The sequence below is a fragment of the Oreochromis aureus genome, linkage group 11, assembly GCF_013358895.1.
Source record: "Oreochromis aureus strain Israel breed Guangdong linkage group 11, ZZ_aureus, whole genome shotgun sequence".
Taxonomy (NCBI): domain Eukaryota; kingdom Metazoa; phylum Chordata; class Actinopteri; order Cichliformes; family Cichlidae; genus Oreochromis; species Oreochromis aureus.
Window position 1 is genome coordinate 35452041 of NC_052952.1, and position 18141 is coordinate 35470181.

General features: G+C 41.1%; 2 protein-coding genes across 2 annotated transcripts; both read left to right on the plus strand.

Annotated features, from left to right (window-relative positions):
* The first annotated feature begins 22 nt into the window (after positions 1–22).
* Positions 23–1610, plus strand: glrx3 (glutaredoxin 3). The gene has a single exon (XM_031754280.2). The coding sequence runs from the start codon at positions 62–64 to the stop codon at positions 1037–1039; it is 978 nt and encodes a 325-aa protein (XP_031610140.1). The 5' UTR covers positions 23–61; the 3' UTR covers positions 1040–1610.
* Positions 1611–4083: 2473 nt separating this feature from the next.
* apom (apolipoprotein M) lies at positions 4084–15371 on the plus strand. The gene is made up of 7 exons (XM_031754304.2): positions 4084–4335; positions 4695–4834; positions 6848–6918; positions 14548–14685; positions 14973–15068; positions 15169–15196; positions 15278–15371. Exons 1-6 carry the CDS (start codon positions 4222–4224, stop codon positions 15180–15182), a joined length of 573 nt encoding a protein of 190 aa, XP_031610164.1. The 5' UTR covers positions 4084–4221; the 3' UTR covers positions 15183–15196; positions 15278–15371.
* Positions 15372–18141: the final 2770 nt, after the last annotated feature.

Below are 18141 nucleotides of genomic sequence, written 5' to 3' on the forward strand. Positions count from 1 at the left end.
GGATATGACGTCTAGGCGGCACCGGAACCACTGCGCGTGCAGAGGGTGAAAGGAAAGAAAAATGGCGAATCTCGTGGAGGCGACTACTCAACAGCAGTTTGAAGATTTCTTAGCCAAAGCTGGAAAATGCCTTACCGTGGTGCATTTCCAAGCGGCGTGGGCTCCTCAGTGTGGCCAAATGAACGAGGTGATGGCCGAACTGGCCAAAGAACATGCGCACACTACGTTCGTGAAGCTGGAGGCGGAAGCGGTCCCGGAGGTGTCGGAGAAGTATGAAATTTCCTCCGTCCCCACTTTCCTTTTCTTCAAGAGCGGAGAGAAAGTGGACCGCCTGGACGGGGCTCACGCTCCGGAACTGACTAAGAAGGTGCAGCGCCTCGCGGTGAGCGAGGGACCTGGTGGAGCCGCTGAGGGCAGCGGCGCAGATCTGAACCAGCGGCTGAAGAAGCTGATCAACGCCGCCCCCTGCATGCTCTTCATGAAGGGGTCACCCCAGGAGCCCCGCTGCGGATTCAGCCGACAGATAGTTGCGCTGCTGAAAGAGCACAACATCCAGTTCAGCAGCTTCGATATCCTGTCCGATGAGGAGGTCCGACAGGGGCTGAAGACGTACTCCAACTGGCCCACCTACCCCCAGCTGTATGTGAACGGGGAGCTGGTGGGAGGACTGGACATAGTGAAGGAACTGGCTGAGTCCGGAGAGCTGGAGAACACCTGCCCGAAGGCTGTCACCTTAGAGCACCGACTGAAGACCATCATCAATCAGAGTCCAGTCATGCTGTTCATGAAGGGCAACAAAGAGGCTGCCAGATGTGGCTTCAGCAGGCAGATACTGGAGCTCTTGAACGGTACCGGGGTGGATTATGACACCTTTGATATCCTGCAGGATGAAGAAGTGCGGCAGGGGCTCAAGACTTACTCTAACTGGCCAACCTACCCTCAGCTCTACGTGAAAGGAGAGCTTATCGGTGGTTTGGACATTGTCAAGGAGTTGAAGGAGAGTGGAGAGCTGGTATCAGTCCTGAAAGGGGAGTCGTAGATGGATCTGCATTGGCTATCTGAGGGAGGGAACAAGAAGCTGCTGCACATACCCAGATTAGCTCCAGTAACCCTGCAGAAGGGTCAAAATATTCTCTAGTAACTAATTGTATTGTAGCAGGGGGATAGATTCACTCTAATTACAGTCAGAAATGAAACTGCTGTCAACAGTAAGAATTTACATCTGTTTTTCTTTCTGGTAATGATTGTTACTGGAAAGTTGGGCTTCTAGAAATTCTTGAAAATACATCTGAAGATTTGTTTAACATGACATTTAAGTAAATACTTCTTGCTGTCTGATTCTTGGAAAAATGATGACGTTAGTTCACAATATCTGCATTTCTTGGGATTATAGCTTTCCTTCCAGTGTTGACAGCCTCACACTTCAGTATGTTATGTAGACTTTTATTTTCCTACCCAGGCCAGCTGCTCACTGTTCACACCGTCCTGTCTGCACATTCTCCACCTTTAAAGTCCGAAAAGCTGTTTTTAGCTCTGTGCAAGGATCACTCTGGTAACAAGCTATGTGTGTTTGTCGGTAAGATTACAATTAAAAATTAAAACAACTTAAAGTGTTTTTTCCCTTTATTGTTTAATCTGTAAGCATTTACTCTATTCACCCTGTAAGCATTAGGAAACTGAGGAGACAACTGTTGTAGATTTTTTATTTATTCAGTTGAGGAGACAATACAATAAGAGACGAGCCACCCTGTAACAATGAAGCAGCTACGTTGAAGCGTAAGATTTAACAGCGAGGTAATAGAACTAATAAAGTCTGGCCAAATATGTGTGATTCTACTGAGTGGTAGAAGAAAATTACCACTGTTGCAGAAATCCTTTGTTTACAACACAGTTTCAGGGATGGATATAGGTTTCTACATGGTATAGTTTTTCACTGATGCGAAACAACACCATCATGCGTGCTGGCTTTAAACTGTCCTCTGACACTAATCCCTTATGGCCCTTCTTTTTATCCAGGAGGATTTCTTTTTGATTGGTTCAAGGACATTTTTCCACTTCTTAGTACAGCTTAACTGTGCAACATTTCTAGTATAAGCCTCAGATGCAAAAGCTTAGAGACCAAAATTCAGAGTTTCATTTTAATAGAAAGAGGCCGAATAATCAATCAAAAATCCAGAAAAAACACATTACATAATAGTTTTGAGTGAAATATGTATTTAATCCCCAAGAAAAACATGACTCAGTATGTGGGGCATTTTATAAGTACATGAACTTTAACCTATTGGCAATGTGGGGAAGCCTTCCCTATTTTTATCGCTCAGCTTCAGTGAACGTCCCTCCTTTTCCCAGTTTATTTTTTCACCATTGCACCATATTTTTACTCTTTTATTTTGATGTCAAAACTTTTTTGAAGCATGTCTAAATATACTGCTTATAAAATTAAACTTGCATCAAATCTCAATTTAGAAAGAAATCAGGTCGGTTCCTGTGTTAGGAACGACAGGTTATCACTGAGCTCCTGGACAGTTGGAGGTTCATGTGTGTTATTTTGAAATTTAGTTAGAGCTGTGTTCCACACCTGCTTCCACAAGGTGGAGTTGTTACACCTGAATAACGTTCTCCAGATGATGCACACTTGAAAACAAATAAATAAAAATCTGTTTTTCTACATCGTAAATCACATAATATTAGCTTTACCTGGCAGCGTCAGATAGAACCAAATAATGTCCCAGAGGTGTTCTATTGACTTAGGTCAGATGAGTGTGGGGGCCCAGTCAGTGGTATCAATTCCTTCATCAGTCAGGAACTGCCTACACACTCTTGCAACAAGTGGCTGGGCACTGTTGTGCTCCAGGAAGAACCCAGAGCCCACTGCATTAGTGTACTTATTAACTTACAACTCTGTAGGATCCTCGCATTGCCTTGTGCGACTGGTAGTGATAGTGACCCTAGCCAAAAGCAAAACTAGTGTAAAAACAGTCAGAAAAGATGCAGAGGGAGAAATGTCCTCCACCTGTAAAACCATTCCTGTTTTGGGGCTGTCTCATTGTTGCCCCTCTAGTGCACCTGCTGTTAATTTCATTAACACCAAAGCGGCTGAACCTGATTAAAAATTCACCAAACTGACCAGATAAATGTCCCAGAAGTTTAACTGACTGGATTTTATACTCTATTCAAAATAGTTTATCATCATTTTATTGTAGGAAATAACATAATTTGAGCGTAATTGAGTAACTGTACGCAAAAAACAGATTGGAATTGAACTAATGTGATGTGACTTAGGATGTAGAAAAAAAAGCTGTATCCTTATTTACTTTGAAGTGTGAATCATGTGGAGAAAGTTATTCAGGTGTAACAACTCCACCGTGTGGAAGCAGGTGTGGAACACGGCTCTAAGCAGAATTCAAAATAACACACAGTAGAGGCTTTTTCATACATGAGACATGAAAAGGTCAGTTATTCAATTAGCTATTCAAAATATTTTGGCAATTATTCATAGTCTGTAAAACTGGTCATCTACAGGGAATGTTTGCTTAGTTTTATTATTTATTGATTATTGTTTTGTTAATAGCCTTAAACTAAATATTCTTTGTTTTTTGATAAAATTGTTTTCTTGACATTTTTTTAAAATCAGAAGCACACCTGATTAATTGATAAAGCCATGTGTGATTCTTAATAGTCCAGTAATTTCATTCTCCCAAACCTAGTATGGGAAGACAAAACGGGAAGTTAATGATTCCTAGTGTGCGTGTGTTGACAGAAGGTGTGGGACGCGGGGCAGGATGAACAGAAACAAAGTTAAAACTTCGGGTTGCTGTTTGTTAAGTTCGTGAGAAAATTTGGTTGGTTCCAGTTTAGAAATAGCCACAAACACCTCCTACATATGATGATGAGTCAGTGACAATGAGTTTTTAGCGAGTTTATTCCTTTCACAAAATGTTGGATGAGTAAAGCTACTTGTGAGAAAGCATGTTTCAGTTTCCTATAAATGTATTTTATCCTGATGCTGAAGTTTTACATTCATGGATGCAAACATCGCATTTCCAACCTATTATTTACCTTTCAAGTTCAGGGGTAATGCTGCTGTACAGATTAATAATTTACCTCAACCCACACTGATAAAGTGGTCTGTTGGAGTATTGCACACATTCAGAGACAGTCCTGGGAGTTTCCAGGCATTTTGATCAGGATTACTACAAAGTGTTGACTTAGACTGCAGCTATGTTAAAAGAAGTCTTCTCTCTTGTTCTGTCTTTGTACATTTTGTTGTATCAGACCATTGTTCCCTGCTTGGAGCCTGAGATGCTGTCTGTGAACACGATCGATCGGCAGAAGGTGAGAGTAAAAATGAAAGATACATGTTTAGATTTATGAAAATACCAAAGGCACTTCCCCACTGGTCTGAGGTCTTTTTTATGATAACCTCAGTACGACGGGATTTACTGTTGACCTTATTGCGTAATGTTCTGGTTAAGAGCATCTTGTCTGTAAAGGATTGATATTTCACACTTACTACAACTGCAGAGAGATTTACCGAGATAAATATTAAGTACAACCACAAAGATGCACTTCCTACTCCCTCTGGTCTTTCCATAAGTGGTCTTCTGACGTGGACTATTTTAAATAGCTTCCGTTTTCATACAGTTACTGCTAGCCCACACTGTCATGTCACACTCTGTGTGTGTCTCTTGCAGCATCTAGGGACATGGTACTTTAAAGCAGCAGTCAGTCACAGAGAGGCGGACATCCAGAAGTTCAGAGTGCTGGACAACATTGTGTTCACCATGGAGGAAAGAGCAAACGACACACTGCTGCTGACTGGACACATGCGCATGTGAGGGAGCAAGTTCAAGCACACGCACACACACACACACACACACACACGTGTTTTCATATCTTTGTGGGGACATCTCATTGACCATTGACATAATGCTTTTCCTAGCTGCTTACCCTAACCATCAAAACTGAATGCCTTATTTTAACCCTCAGCCTAAAACTAACCATAACCTAATTGTAACCCTGACATTAAAACCACATTTTGAGTCTGAAAAATGCCTTCGTGGGGATGAGCATTTTGTCCCCAAGAGTGACTGTTGGTCCCCACAAGTACAGTAGCATGACAGTTTTTTTTCTCACAAATAATAATAATAATGATAATATAATAATAATAAAAGAACTCGATGTAAGGAAAAAAATGAAATGTTCTTGCAAAACTCCAGGGTATGCAGAAGAGAATTTCTGAATGTCCACATCAACCCTTGAAGCCGGTGTGCTGCACAACATAAGATCACACTCGGTGCTACTCCTGTCAGCCAAGAATGTGACACTAAGGTTAAAATTCAAGCTCACAAAAACTGGGCAGGAGAAGGCTGGAAAGATGTTGAGGTCTGATGAGTCTGTTTCTGCTGCAACGTGCAGAGCTCAGACTGGTTTATTGAACATGATGATGATGAGTTCACTGCAGTCTAGTGCGCTTTCACAAAATTACCAAATCTCAATCCAACACAGCACCTTTTGGATGTGGAGGAAAAGGAGATTCATGTAATGTAAATAAATCTGCAGTAGTTGTGATGCTATCGTGTCACTATGGACCAAAGTCTCTGAGGACTGTTTCCAGCACCTTGTTGAATCTATGCCATAAAGAATTAAGGGTCCAGCACAATAAAATCATGGTATGCACAATAAAATGGCCTGTGAGTGTATATGACTGCAAATAATGAAAAGCATAATTAACCCACTTTAATGATATTCTCTGGACTTTGAATCTAAATGAAATCATCTGTGAAATTGTGAGTAAAAGTGTCTTTGATGCAACTTTGCCATGCATCAAAGCAAGTTGTAAAGACAGTATTAATCCTGTAACATATGATGCACACAATTATTTAATACAATCTTATCCTGAAAAAGCATGTCAGCTTAACAGCACGGAACATTTTTAAACTGCGAGCTATAGTTTCCTCCTCTGAAATGGAACAAATTGTTCATGCATTTGTGTCATTGCACTTAGATTATTGTAATACCCTCTTTACGGGCATAGACAAATCATCTCTGTCACACCTACAATTCAGAATGCTGCAGCCAGACTCCTGACACATTCTGGGACGTGAGCTCACATTACCCCAGTTTTATTTCCTTTACATCAGCTCCCAGTTGATTTTAGAAGTCGTTTTAAAATCCTTATACTTACATACAGATCAGCAAATGGACAAACTTCAGACTATTTATCTCAACTTCTTGTCAAACACACTGCTGGTTGCAATCTTTGCTCACAACCTCAAACTTTTTTAGCTGTCCCTCGTCCAAGGCTAAAGACTAAGGGGGACAGAGCTCTTCAGTCTGTGGCACTGAGGCTCTGGAACAGTTTACCACTCCAGCTCTGTGTAGCTGACTCTGCGGGGTCTTTCTCTAATCCAACCTTCTGCTGAGATTCTTTTGTTATTCGTTTTTTTTAGTTTTGTTTTTTTTACTTTAAATTCTGTTTTTAATATGGTTCTTTGTTTATATTGCATTGTAATTGTCGTTCAGCGCTTTGTGATTCTGATTACAGTGAAATAATTTTTACTTACTTCCTAGTAAGTTTAAAAATAGAAATGTTCCAGCTGAGTGTTGCTGGCTTTGGAGTTTGAAGAAATGGACAAACACGTGCGTGAAACTGCTCAACAGAATGGTCAAAACAGGAGAAATTAACAGAAACAAGAAACCCCACAATCACAAATAGATACTAGAATTAGGGAAGTGATGTGTAGAAAATCTAACAGTCGTCAGTGCGTGTTTCATAATGAAACGAAAGTCTTTCTGCTATGTTTCACTTGCATTTATAAAAATTGCAATTCTCAATGTTTTTCAGGGGGGATAACTGCATAAAGCAGACCTGGACCTATCATATAAATCTTGAGAGCAATGATTTGGAACTGGAAGGTATCTGCAGCACCATCTACTTACACAGACGCTTATAACACACACACACACACACACACACACACACAGTAAATATGGGTTTCCACAGGTCAAAGTCAGTTAGATTTTTGAAATGGTAACTTTGTGCTCATAAATACAAAAGAATAAACTATCTGAAGAACAAAGAACAAATAAAGCAACAACCTATGCAGCCACTTCCCAGAGTCCTGCTGTTATCTGTTTGGGGAAACCCTTAATTTTTCTCTTTGACCATCAGTGGCACTAAAGCTCAGCAGTGAGCTTATTTTTGGATATCATTCTTCTATACCTGCAGGAATTCTCTGTATCTTTATAACTTCTGGAAATTTCAGATATAAGTATTTATAAGTATTTCTTAGAAATTTCAGTGCAGGCAAGAAGAAAACACGGGCAGAACTGTTGATGAAGTTAAAGAAAACAAAAATTTTTCCACTTTTCTATTTTTAATGGTGTTTGGCTCATTGCTACGGGCCATTCGATCCTGATACAACTGTTGCAAGAGCTTGGTCCACATGGACGGCAATAAGTCGGACTCGTTCCTGGTGGGTGATGGGCTCTGCCAGGGCTGTCCTTTGTCACCGATTCTGTTCGTAATTTTTATGGACAGAATTTCTAGGCATAGCCAAGTGGCAGAAGGCTTTCACCTGGGTGGTCTCAGAATCTCATCTCTGCTTTTTGCAGATGATGTGGTTCTGTTGGCTTCATTGGGTGATGGCCTCCAGCTCACTTTGGAACGGTTCGCAGTTCAGTGGGAAGCGGTGGGAATGAGAATCAGCATCCAGACGCTGTACCGGTCTGTTGTGGTGAAGAGAGAGCTGAGTGTAGAAGCAAAGCTCCCAATTTACCAGTCGATCTACGTCCCTACCCTCACCTATGGTCACGAGCTGTGGGTGACCATATCTCCCTTAGAGATAGGGTGAGAAGTTTGGCCATCTGGGAGGGGCTCAGAGTGGCTGCTCCTCCACATCGAAAGGAGGCACTTGAGGTGGTTCGGGCATCTGACAAGGATGCCTCATAGGCACCTCCTGGGTGAGGTGTCCTGGGCATGTCCCACCGGGAGGAGGCGCCAGGGCAGACCCAGGACATGCTGGAGAGATTATATTTCTCGGCTGCCCTGGGAACGCCTTGGTGTTCCCCCGGACGAGCTGAAGGAGGTGGCTGGGGAGAGGGAGGTCTGGGCTTCTCTGCTTGGGCTGCTGCCCCCGCAACCCGGCCCTGGATAAATGGGAGAAGATGGATGGATGGATAAATATTTTAGATGAATACGCAAACACATTTTCATTATTTGAAATTCTCAATTAAAGCTGTGTTGATATAGTTGCTTTACTTTAGACAGACAAAAGTTAAATTAAAAGTAAATTTATTACGTTTTGTAAATTAAATTACTGGTATTAAAATTTAGACATCAATCATTACTCTTGTTTTGTAGAAAGATTATAGTAAAAGATAACACGGCCGTACAAGTCAAGTTGAAAATTCAAAAATTAGATCAAAACAGATAGCAGCGTGCAGTAATGCTCTGCACACTCCTGTCTGTGCTATCACCGTGACGATCAATGACCCAGCTACACAGTTCACTCACTTTGTCACAGCTTTGCTTATCTAACATGAACGAACACACACACACACACACACACACACACACACAAAGAACAATTCAGTACACAGCCAACTGTCACATTTTGCTCCTGCAAATGCAGAACTTCTTACAGTCCCACTAAAATTTGACATAAAGTAGTTTTACACTCCTTAAGTTTGTGTCCACAGTGTACAGAAACTCTGTTACTAAATGCAGATGCTTGAGAATACTGGGGTAAGTGAAGTGGATTAAATTATCGTGCAACTCAATCTTATTCTAAAATATTACAGTTTTTCTTGATTGCCTTGACCTGCCTAAAGAAACTGGGATCCACTCAGTTTTTAACATCGCTATCTCAGCAGAGCAAATATGTTAACAATTTCTCACTGAATTGACACATTTTCCCCACCTGATTGCAAAACTGTTAACATGGATGTGATTCAAGTAGTCCGGACCCCACTGTTTTAGCTGTAGTAACCAAACAGAAATACGTATGAAATCACTGAAGCACCTGTTTGACACTCCTTCACAATAATCTTCAGTCTGCAGGCCTTAAAAGGTGCCACGTCGGCGTTGTTCTTTACCAGCACGGATGGAGGCGGTCTAAGGCAGATGAGAGTGAGAGTGAGAGTAAGAGGTAGAGGGGTGCAGGTGTAGTTGGAAAAGCTCAAGTTTCATAAGTAATTTGGGCAGCTGTTATTGATCAGGTTATCAATCGTGGACTTTTACTTAGAGAGGCTGGACAAAGAGTACAAGTTGTTCTAGACAGAAACACTGTTGCATCCGTTGTCAGAATTTTTCGACAGGAGAACAGATAATGTTGCTGTGCAGTATATACAGAGATATCTTCAGTGATATACTTTATGTAATTGTTTCCTCATTCCCATTACATGTTACTATACATCTTTACAGAATCCAAAGGCAGCTCTGAAGGCAAAAAGGGGTGTAATGATTGATTGGAAGAGCTCATACACTTGTTTGCAGATTGTATTGTTTGAAGTTAAAATATGCTTTTGTTTCATATTTTAAATGTTTTGTTACGGTTAGAGTCAGTTTGCACTTTGATCATGAGTGCCTCTGTTTAGGCCTGCGTGTGTTAACTGTTTGGAAAATGTGGAGTTTGCTGTCATGCAGCAGTCAACTCAAAAAACACATTTTGTTCATGAATTTTGGGGTTTTTTGAATGATCTTTTTCACTACAGTCAGTATAACATTAAAACTAAAAAATTATTTTATTCTTTAAAAACTATGTTTAATTTTTTCAATTAGTATGCATTGCTTGGATATGATGTCCTTTATTGGCCAAACCTAAACAAGTGTCACGGCTGCGATGGCACACGTGTGAAGGTGAAGTGAAGACCCAAGTGCAGGCCGAGGTTGGTATGAGGAGTGAAAGTTTATTTAAGTGGAGATGGGGAGGACAGGAACTAAGAAATAACTAAACTGGGAAAACCTAAACACATGAAACTGAAGCCAAAACTCACAGGATAACATGCAGAAGAACACAGGAGGAGACATCACAGACGAACCAGCAACTAACAGAGGCAAGCACAAGGCTTAAATACACAGAGGGATAACAAGGGAATGAGACACAGAAGGAGAGCACAGCTGGGAGTAATCAGACATGACGAGACCTAGGGGAAGCAGAACTCAGTACACTGACATAAGACACGGACCTTCACAATAACACAGGAAATATACAGAGACGCAGACCAGAGGGGGAGAGAAAAACACTGAGGAGCATGAGGGAGCGCACAGACATGACGAGCTGGGGAAACATGGAATAAAACACAAGGAGGGGAAACCCGATAAACTAAACCAAACAACTTAGGACCGATAGAATAACTCCAAGAGCAACAAATTAACTTAATATTCTACAGAAACACAAGGAAACAAAGAACGCTGGGTCAAAATGACCATGACAACAAGTATAATGATGTGGGTGGTAATCTGTGACTATGGTGCCAAAATGATTACCATCATCATCTACTTCCTGCCTTTGCAGCTGGACTTTTTTGCCCTTTAAAAGTGGCAAAATGTGTGCCTATCTAACCACCTGCTGTGGCACTGTGGCATATCATGTTAAATAGCTTTTAACAGCAGCACTGACCCAGTTTTCATTTCTTGACAAGTTGTTTTTCATTATGTGTCACATCATTTGGTGACACAGTTGCTGAAGCAGCAGTAGGTCAGGTGTTAAGGCTCCTTCAATTGTTGAACTCTCCTTGGGCATACCACTGAACCCTGTATTTCCCCAAAGCACACTGGTAATAACACTTGTTGTAAAGTGGACTTTAAAGTTTGATCATTATACTGGTACACCAAGATTTTCTTTAATTATCCCCTGTTATGTCCCGGCTCTGGTAGGCAACAGGGAAGGTAACATAAATGAGGCCACCACGAAGGGAATCAGATTAAGAAAAGATGATGAGAGATGAGATGATGAGATAGCCTTTATTTGTCAGTTGCAGTTGCCCACAACCGAGATGACAGACCTTGCCGACCGTACATACAATACACAAACATCACATTGGGGAGACAGGTCAGGCTAGGTAGCAAGGCGGAAAAAAAACAGTGAAATGTGTAACACAAAAGGATAATCCAGGAATCCACAGATACCATCACACCATAACACAATAAAACACACACAAGCAACATGGAAGAATATTCCAGTGTGTACAGCTGGATCTGGGACCGCTGCAATCTTTGATCGTGCCTGCAGCTGATCCGCTGTCCACATCGGATGGGAGGTAAGCGTTGGATTTGGGGAAGGGAGGGTGATGGTGAGGGCGTATCAGTATCAGAGTACATGTGTGCGTGTGTGTGTGTGTGTGTGTGCGTGTGTGTGTGTGTGTGTGTGTGTGTGTGTGTAACCTGTATTCAGCTGAGAGAAAGTGTCACCACACTTGGTTAAGCAAAGGTCAACAGTCTCCAATGGACCCAGGTGGCCTTGAAGGAGGGACAAAGAGTTCTGACAACAGTCCTGTTGTCATGGAAGAAATTTTGTTGTTCCAGTGCCAGTGGGATAGCCGCATGAGTGAAGATGGTGAATGTTTGGGTTTAGTGCAAACAACTGCATCCAATTTTACAGTTGGTCTAATGTCCTTCACTGGTCACCAATTCTCTCAATTCCCGTTCTTCTTCTCCAAGATCTTATCCATATTGCGTTCAATAAACACTGTCTGAGTACTCACAGCCCTGCCCATCGTCTATCATGTCGGCCAGCCTTGTGGGATTTTGAACAGCTGTAGCCACTTCTTGTTCTTCGATAAGCCAGGTCCGAGCCAGCTCCAATCAGCCAGAACTCTGTTATTGTGGTTCAGAATTGGTAGATGTCGTTCAATGTCCTCCATCGAGAGTGTCACCAGGCACATGACGCAACCGACCATCGAGTATCCAGCAGCAAACGTCTCAGCTCTCCCAAGCCCAGGATGGTGTCAATTCCGTTACGGGACCAGTTGATCAAATCCATAATTCTTTCGGTTTTAGAGAACAAGACTGAGAGACTCTTTGAGGGTTAGAGTTAGACGAGACTAGACAAAGACGTAGAAGCAGCAGCAGGGAAGATAAGGGAGGGAGAGGGTGAAAGATTCGTCCGCCTCCTCCGAGAGCCAAAGAAATGAGGGTTTATTACAAAAAACCCCTCAGAACTGAAAACCAATAGCATCGCTTACAGCAAATCACTAGGCAATTGGCCAACACAAAAGAACTTTCTCGCGTACGGGTACAAATTAGGTCTAGCCTCACGGGCAGGAATACGGCTGAAGGCTATTCAGGCAAAATTCCACACCTTAAACAGAGTTTAACAAGCATGGTACAAAGACAGAAGCTTGAGGGACAACCTGCACATTCAGTCCAAAGCAGTGTCCACTGAATGAAAGTTCTTCAGCCTTTTGTAGTCACAGGTGAGAACAATTAGTCACTCATTGGTCCCTCGAGCACCACAGGTCAACAGCCAGCCAATGGTCTGTAGGTCCTGGCACTCTTGGATTTCCCTACAGGGAGGCCGGCCCACTTCCTCCAAGGCCAGGGGCCGTAACATGTAACATCCCCCTCAAATAATAATTTCGTACAACCACAGGGGATCTCCTCCTGGTCAGAAATTTCTTTTTTTTTTCTTTGTTTTTTTCTTTCTTTGGTCTTGACGGAGGCGGTCGCACTTTCTCCTTTTCCCTCTCCCTCAGTCAAGGCCACCCGCGTCAACCCACACACACACGCACACACACACACACACACACACACACACACACACACACACACACACACACACACACACACACACACACACACAAACACACACAAACACCAGCAGCTTTAACCAGACTCCCACAAATGACCCGTCTCAAAGAGAGGGCCCAAACGTGATTTGGAAGAAGCTCATTTCGACGACTTGTTTTCCGCTGAACTTTAACCCAAACCATAACCTTTAAAAAAAAAAAAGAACCTAACCATGTAGTTTTTAAAGTGTAAAGTTCACTGAGCTGTAAGGTGAAAGTCACTTCTGTGAAAGATTGTTTCATGTTTTAGGAGCAAATTGATTAATATCACCACAAACCCCCTGGCTTCTATGATGTATTTACCCATTAAAAGTGGAAAATATTTGTGACCATTTCACCAACAGTATCCTGTTCAACAGACTGTGGGTTTGCATATCTGATGTCACAGGGATTTGCAGCACGTATTTGCAATCGGTGGTTTTGTTGTTTTGTTTTTTGCTTGTTTCAGTGAGTGAAGGACTCACCTCACGTCAATGGCTTTACATTCCTCAGGGTTCAATTTTAGGGCAACAGTTCAGACAAGAAGTCCTCAGATAGAAATGAATTGTTCAGGATTTGATTTATAGGCCCTTCAAGTCTCATAGTAATGCAAAAGAAACCAAGATTTTCTATAAATTACTCTTAATCACTTCAAAAACAGACAATTGACAGTTTTCATTGTAACACATAAAGTACAAAAAAAAAGTCTTGACTCATCCACACGAAGCTGGTCAAAAAGTGTGAAAGTCAGTCATCAGTTTCTTTTAGTTTAAAATAGCAAAAATAAACAGCAACTGCTTCTCAGTGTTTAACTCATGCTGTCTATGCCCATAAAAACCAAAAGTTTATTTGATCCATGTTAAACTTAGGCATCCAGAAACCCTGCATGTGACAAATATGCGCCAAAAAAAAGCAAAAAGACATCAGGAATGGGGCAAATATCTTCTCACAGCATTGTATTTATCAGCCCAAAAGAGAATTTTCCATGACTGGCACTCTTTATGTTCTCGTCACTATTGTCCGTGAATCCCCTTTGCTGTAACAAGTCATGCTATACAAATAAATTGACCTTGTATTAAGTTTTGGTTTGGGCAGTAGTGTCAAGAGCCTGACATAAACCCTGCAAATAACTACAGCATACCAGAAATGACTTTAAAAATGTGCTTGTCCTTTTATTTGATGGTGAATTGAGTCTACATCACAAAAAAGTGGTTAGCAACAGCATAAAGACAGAAAGTCCCACATTCAGCACCTGAAATGACTGTAAAGTTTAAAAATCAACCCTGCTACATTATAGGGACAAGTGAAAATTTCTGCCACCTGTTATGGACTATTTTTATAATAACGCATTAAATGGGAAACCACAATGGGACTCTACTGAATGTACTATTTTATTCCACCTTAGGTCACAGCCATATTCTTGTGATTTAGGATTTTTGACAATTTCTTTAACGATAAAATCAATAATTTCTTATTAGAGTTGACAAGATAACTAAATTCACATTTAGCTTTTCTAATTGACCAACCCCGTCACCATGTTTTTCTATGCTTTCATGTACCCAGGGCCCACTTTCCACTGTAGAATTCTGTTTATTTGACCCATTGAAGTAGCATTTTCTGCAGCACTTTAGCTCAAAACTGAAAGAATTCTGCTTAAATTTAGATTTTTACACGGGGCACTATTTAAAGCTAAAGTTTGATTAGAAGTTTCGTTAGAAGAGAAAATTGACATCACAAACATTATCTGCTTTGCTCTTTTCTGTGGGTTTCCTACAGGAAGACCGCAGCGCAAGAACCTACTGTGGAGTGGCAAGTGGGCCGAATGCTCTGAATGCATCATTTTCCAGGAAATAGAGCCTCCACTAGACAAGGAGAAAGGAACGGAAGACTCCCTCCATAGACACATGCTGTATGGTATGCTATTTTAAAGAAGTAGGAGTTAAACACAAATAAATGATTAAACAATATCAAAGATTGTGCTTGAATCAAATGTCAGAAATATTACTGGTTATTAAGTCAGCCAAGTGATTACTATAAGCGCATTAACCACTGCACATTGAACCAATCTTAAAGATGACAAAAATGACAATAAAAATTTAAACCTGTGGTTATTTTAAATGTTTGACACAACTCCAGCTTTCTGCTGAATGCACACACTATCTTGACTAACTTACCTTTCTGTTAACTGCTTTTCTTTCAAGCTCGCAGCAGTAATAGCTCTGAGATGGTGGCAACATTTCTGAAAAATGCAGCCTGTCATAGCATGCAGGCGAGCGTCACACCACGTCAAGAGAAAGGTGAGCGGTTTAGATATTATCACTAACCACTCAAATAAATATGTTTGTGTTTGAATGCAATAGCATTTGTCGACCTCTAAAGTTATACCTGTATTTACAGAGTTTTGCACGTAGTTATCAAGATTACGGTGAGCACATGCAGCATATGACTTTTTCATATGTATGTGTATATGTATGTATGACTGTTAAAATGTTCTTGGTTTTTACAGGTTACGGTTGGATTCACTGGTATCCTCGATGACAAGAATGTTTCTTTCTTTTTTTCTTGAGTAATTGTTAACCAATTAAAACCCAAACACCTACGTCCTGTCTCCCTCATGAAATGTGCTGTTCCATTTTTAAATTTCCATAAAGAATAAGTATATCAAGTTATGATTCATCACAAAACATCACAAAAAACACAGTGATCTTTATTGTTAAAATGAAACAACATCTATCAAAAATCTACACAGGAGGGGGCCTGCCTTACAGTGTGTCTCTGCAGGAAAAAATTGGGTGATTTCCATGATGCTTTTGAGCAGAATGAGCTGTTCACAAAAGTTTTAAGGTAGGTGTCAAAGTTGTGCTGTGGCAGGCAGGATGTAGAAACAAAACATGACAACCGGGAGCTCAGTAGGACCTCAGGAGACCAGAAACTAGAAAACAAAGAAACTAGAAAACTAAGAGCTGATGAGAAAACAAACACAGAGACAGGGAGCATGGAGGAAAGATACAGCACAGAGAGGGTATGACATGACAACAGGCAGAGGGAAACACAGGGCTAAAATACGCAGGGGAGAAACAAGGGAATGGAAACAGGAGGGAAACACAGCTGGGATTAATCTGACATAACAAGACAGGGAGGAAGCAAAATTGAATACACTGAACACAGGACAAGGAACTATCAAAATAAAACAGGAAACACACACACCGAAACTCAGACTGAAGACACGCAAGCTCAACACAGTGACTGGGGAGACATAGGGAACATAGGGACAAGGGTGACTATGCATGAAATGTGGGACACAGGAAAAGCACAGAGTACACATGGGAACAGAGACTAAACACAGGCTAAGATAAATACTAAGGGAGGAAGAACTACAATCACTAAGAACACAAGAAATAAAGAGAACCAAAACCAGGAATAACGATAGTCAAGGAAGATCAAATCAGAGTCTGAAACACAATTACCGTGACAGTAGGATTATTGCGTCCACTTTATTATTAATTTACACAATAGATATTACATCCACGGTCATTAAAGGAATAGTAAGTTTGCTTAAATGCACACAGTAATTGTCCAGTTTTCCATGGAAAAGTGGTTTGTGTTTTAAGCCAAATGCCAACATCTGACTAAAAGCAATCAGACAAACATGATCAAACATGTTATCTTCCTATTTTATCACAGCTTTCAATATTTCACAACCACATCTGTCGTCATCAGAATTCTACCATCATTGTATTTGATCTTTTCTCAGGGAAACAAAGGGGAGCGTGATTGTGAAATGAGCGTTGTGCTGCTCTTTCTATAAAAACCCAGTCACTTGCAAATGCCTTGGGGAATCCATCACAGGTAGTAACACACAGATTCAGTAAAAGGACTAGATGTTACAATCCCTGACAATGCATTGCTTTAAATGGAGAAATTCTTGGGGGATGGCTGTTATAAGCGAAAGCAGCCCAGAAACTTTACCAGCGGGACACATCGTTGTGTGGCTCAACTTTCGTTCTTTTACCCAGGCTAATCTGCCATTCTTCCTTGGTTAGGTTTAGGGATTAGAGATCTGATCTAAATTATCATATTAAATTTGGGACACATCGTCAGTAGTGCACCTTGGATTTATCGGGTGTTTCGGCCATTATCACTAGACACCCTCATCCAAGGAGGCCCTGCCAGGGTTGATCAGGCCCCGGAGTGTGTCACTGACCGGATCGGGCTGTACGCTCTAACTTCCCACTGCCTCCCAGAAAAGGGAAGAAGAGCAATGGGGAGAAGAGTGGAACATTTTTCTTTCCTATTCTTTCATTCCTCCTTTTAGTTTCACTAGTAGACAGTGCTGATGAACAAAGTGAAAATTCTCTCTAACTTTATAACAATGGTTTCCAGTAAACTACTAACTAACTGAAGTTAGCTGATGTCGACTGTGGACTGTGTGTTTATGTAGAATGGGTCCAGCCCAAGGTGTGGTTTCTATAGTGTGTATTTGGCCTTGTTTTTTTTGTTTGTTTTTTTTTGGAGCCACCAAAGGTTGGTTTAAAATTGTTTAAATACACATGAGATGAACATACTGTACATGTTACCTAAACTAAGCCAAAATAAAGAAGCATAGAGTGAGAGACTGAGCACACCTCATCAGTATATGAGATGTAGTAGAGCATAAGAAGTCCCTCACATTGTTCAGTTCAATTCAATTTTATTTATACATCTCAAAATCACAACAACAGTCGCCTCAAGGTGCTTTGAATTGGAAGATAGATCTTACAATAATACATGCTGAGAAAAACCCAACAATCATATGACCCCCTATGAGCAAGCACTTTGATCACAGTGGGAAGGAAAAACTCCCTTTTAACAGGAAGAAACCTCCGGCACAGGGAGGGGCGGCCATCTGCCACGACCAGTGTCCACATTGTTGTAGAGAAATTTTGACCCACTCTTCTTTACATTACTTCAGCTCATTGAGGTTTGTGGCCATTCACTTATACACAGCATTTGAGTCAGGTTGAAGTCTGGATCTTTATTTTGGATCATTGTGTTTTAGATTTCCGGATTTCTAGGGATCGACACAGTTTCAGCCAAGCTTTGTTTGTCAGACAGATGGTCTTACATTTAGCGGTATAACACTAAGGTCCATGCTTGACTGTAAACTGACTCCATCCTGTGGGCCAAATCATCACCCAGTCATCACAGTACTATATATTTGGTATGAAGTGTTTACTGAGATCCTGTGTTTGGTTTTCTCCAAATGTGGAGCAATGCTTTATGACCAAACATTTTCATTTTGGAAATGTTTGGTTTTTCAGTCCAAATGACATTGTTCTAGAAATCTTGTGGTTTGTTCAGATGCAATTTTACAAGCTTAAAATATACCAC